Here is a 2,031-nt window from a genome sequence, read left to right as displayed (position 1 = left end):
TAGTAGAATGAACCTGAAAATCATGACAAACATTTTCTGCACTAATTTTCTACCCTGTATTTTTGCCTGATCCAGTTTTCTGCCTTCTTGTGGGACCCTTTGGTTTGTTTTGGCCGGTGTTGTGCCAAAAAGTGATTGTCTGCCAAAAACTGATTTCCGGTATTTGCCAAAAACTGATTGCTCGTATTTAAACTGCTATAAGTAACTTGTTGGGCTATAATATGTGAAACATATGTCAAATGCATCCCTCATGGATGACATAAAGTCATCTTGAGCCACAAACAACATTCGTGTAACAAGGTAGAAGCCGCAATCAGTTTTTGGCAGTGACTTTTATATAACCTTTTTTTTATCCAGTTAAAAAAAATCTCATTAACATTAAAAATGTCTTTTGTAAGAGTAAGTTGGCCAAGAGGACAGCAGAAATGGCAGCAAATATTACAATATTTCTGTAAAAATATTTTAAGTGGGGATAAAGGACCGGATTGGTTATAATGTAATGTAATAACAATAGCAGAGAGTTGTAAAGATACTTGAAAAACAGATATTGTTTTAATTCTCTATATAACCCCTTTGTAAACCCTGTTCACCGAAGTCTATTTACGAACATACGTAAAGATATTACACATAAAAAATACACAGAAACATTGGAAATCAGTTTTTGGCAGACAATCACTTTTTGGCACAACACCGGAACAAATCAAATATTCTGGAAAAACCCTTCCCTGATTTTAAACTGTGCCCTTTGGCGCCCTCTGATGGCCACGATTATAAGTGATGAATTTGACGGTCACCAGGACCCAGAGGAGAGCCGCAGTAGCAGGCAGACCCCCGGCATCATGGCGGATCAAAACAACACAGACGATAAAGGGAAGTTCTACAGTGAAATTTTAAGGTGCGTTTTTACCTTTAACGGTACCTGTGAGCGGGCTTGTTCGCAGGGTAGCGGTACTTTGTCTTGTGTTCTCCCTCAGCGGCTGTTTGTCATTGAATCACTGTGGACGGAACTCTCAGACTTCTTCTGCACATGGTAGCACGGGTTAGTTTAAAGCTAACTGTTAGCTTAAACGTGAATACGTGCTGAAGAGAAAACGCCTATAGTTTCATTAGTTTCATTAAAACGCACCGATGAAGCTGCACAGTTGTTTCCAGACAAACACTGTTACTGAAATATTATCTGGACACGTTTTCTGAAATAGTGACACTCTGTATTCGACTCTCTGACACCCTCTGTTGTGTGTTTTGGTGAAAAACAGCCGTGGGAGAAAGAAAGCATTTGGAAAGTTAGGAATTAAGTAACAGTAAAAAATTTTTGGAAGTCTGCTGTTTCTGTTTTTCTGCACACAGACAAAGCATCAGGGTGGAGTCCTTTTAAAACAAGTCTGGGCGAGGTCCCATGGCACTGAGTCACGACTTTATGACTCATGATGGCACTTTAATTACACGCAGATGGACTTCATAAGTGATACTAACGTTATACACCAACATGCAACGCCTGGAAAGTATGCCAGTAACTTGGGGACTGCTGCTTTCTTGTCATGATAATCTTTCACACCGATGCAGCTTTGCTAGAAAGATTTTACAGTTGCCTAAAGCTCAGATATGAACTGAATATGGGCTAGAAAAATCATTTTAGTTATATGAAACACAAATAAACTAAAACAATGAGAAACCTGGCTTTAGTGATTCGTTACCTGCCACCATGTGAGACGAATATGATGTACAGAGACTAAGAAGTGCCTTAAAAACAGCTAAAAGGATTTTAAAGTCAGTGCACAAACTAGCAGCCAGAGTGTTTTAAAACTGGTCTGGCTGCAGTTTTGAATCAGTTGTTGTTGATGTGAGACATTTTTGCATAGACCAGACAACGGAGCATTACAAGAGTCGAGCCTCAGCTTCTTCTTCTTCCGGTTGCTCCCTTTAAGGACCATTGCAGCGGCTCATCTTCTGAGTTACTGAGAGAGAAAAGTTTGCTTATGTTTTTCATGTGATAAAATCCAGATTTAGTGACAGACCTCACATGACCCTCAC

The 2,031-nt window shown here is 39.5% G+C and overlaps 1 protein-coding gene across 2 annotated transcripts in view; it reads left to right on the top strand.

Moving 5' to 3' along the window:
• Positions 1 to 743: 743 nt before the first annotated feature.
• The window catches only part of tsen54 (TSEN54 tRNA splicing endonuclease subunit), a 14,247-nt gene continuing 12,959 nt past the window's right edge, over positions 744 to 2,031 (top strand). For both annotated transcript variants that reach the window (XM_042221491.1, XM_042221492.1), the window contains exon 1: positions 744 to 895. In XM_042221491.1, the coding sequence (XP_042077425.1) occupies positions 759 to 895 (137 nt within the window). In that variant the 5' untranslated portion in view covers positions 744 to 758. The remainder of the gene's footprint in view (positions 896 to 2,031) is intronic.

Source organism: Haplochromis burtoni, unplaced genomic scaffold (assembly GCF_018398535.1).
Source record: "Haplochromis burtoni strain Fernald_Lab_line unplaced genomic scaffold, NCSU_Asbu1 Contig_68, whole genome shotgun sequence".
Taxonomy (NCBI): Eukaryota; Metazoa; Chordata; class Actinopteri; order Cichliformes; family Cichlidae; genus Haplochromis; species Haplochromis burtoni.
The sequence above is the reverse complement of the archived record's forward strand: the minus strand, read 5'-3'. Positions and strand labels throughout refer to the sequence as shown.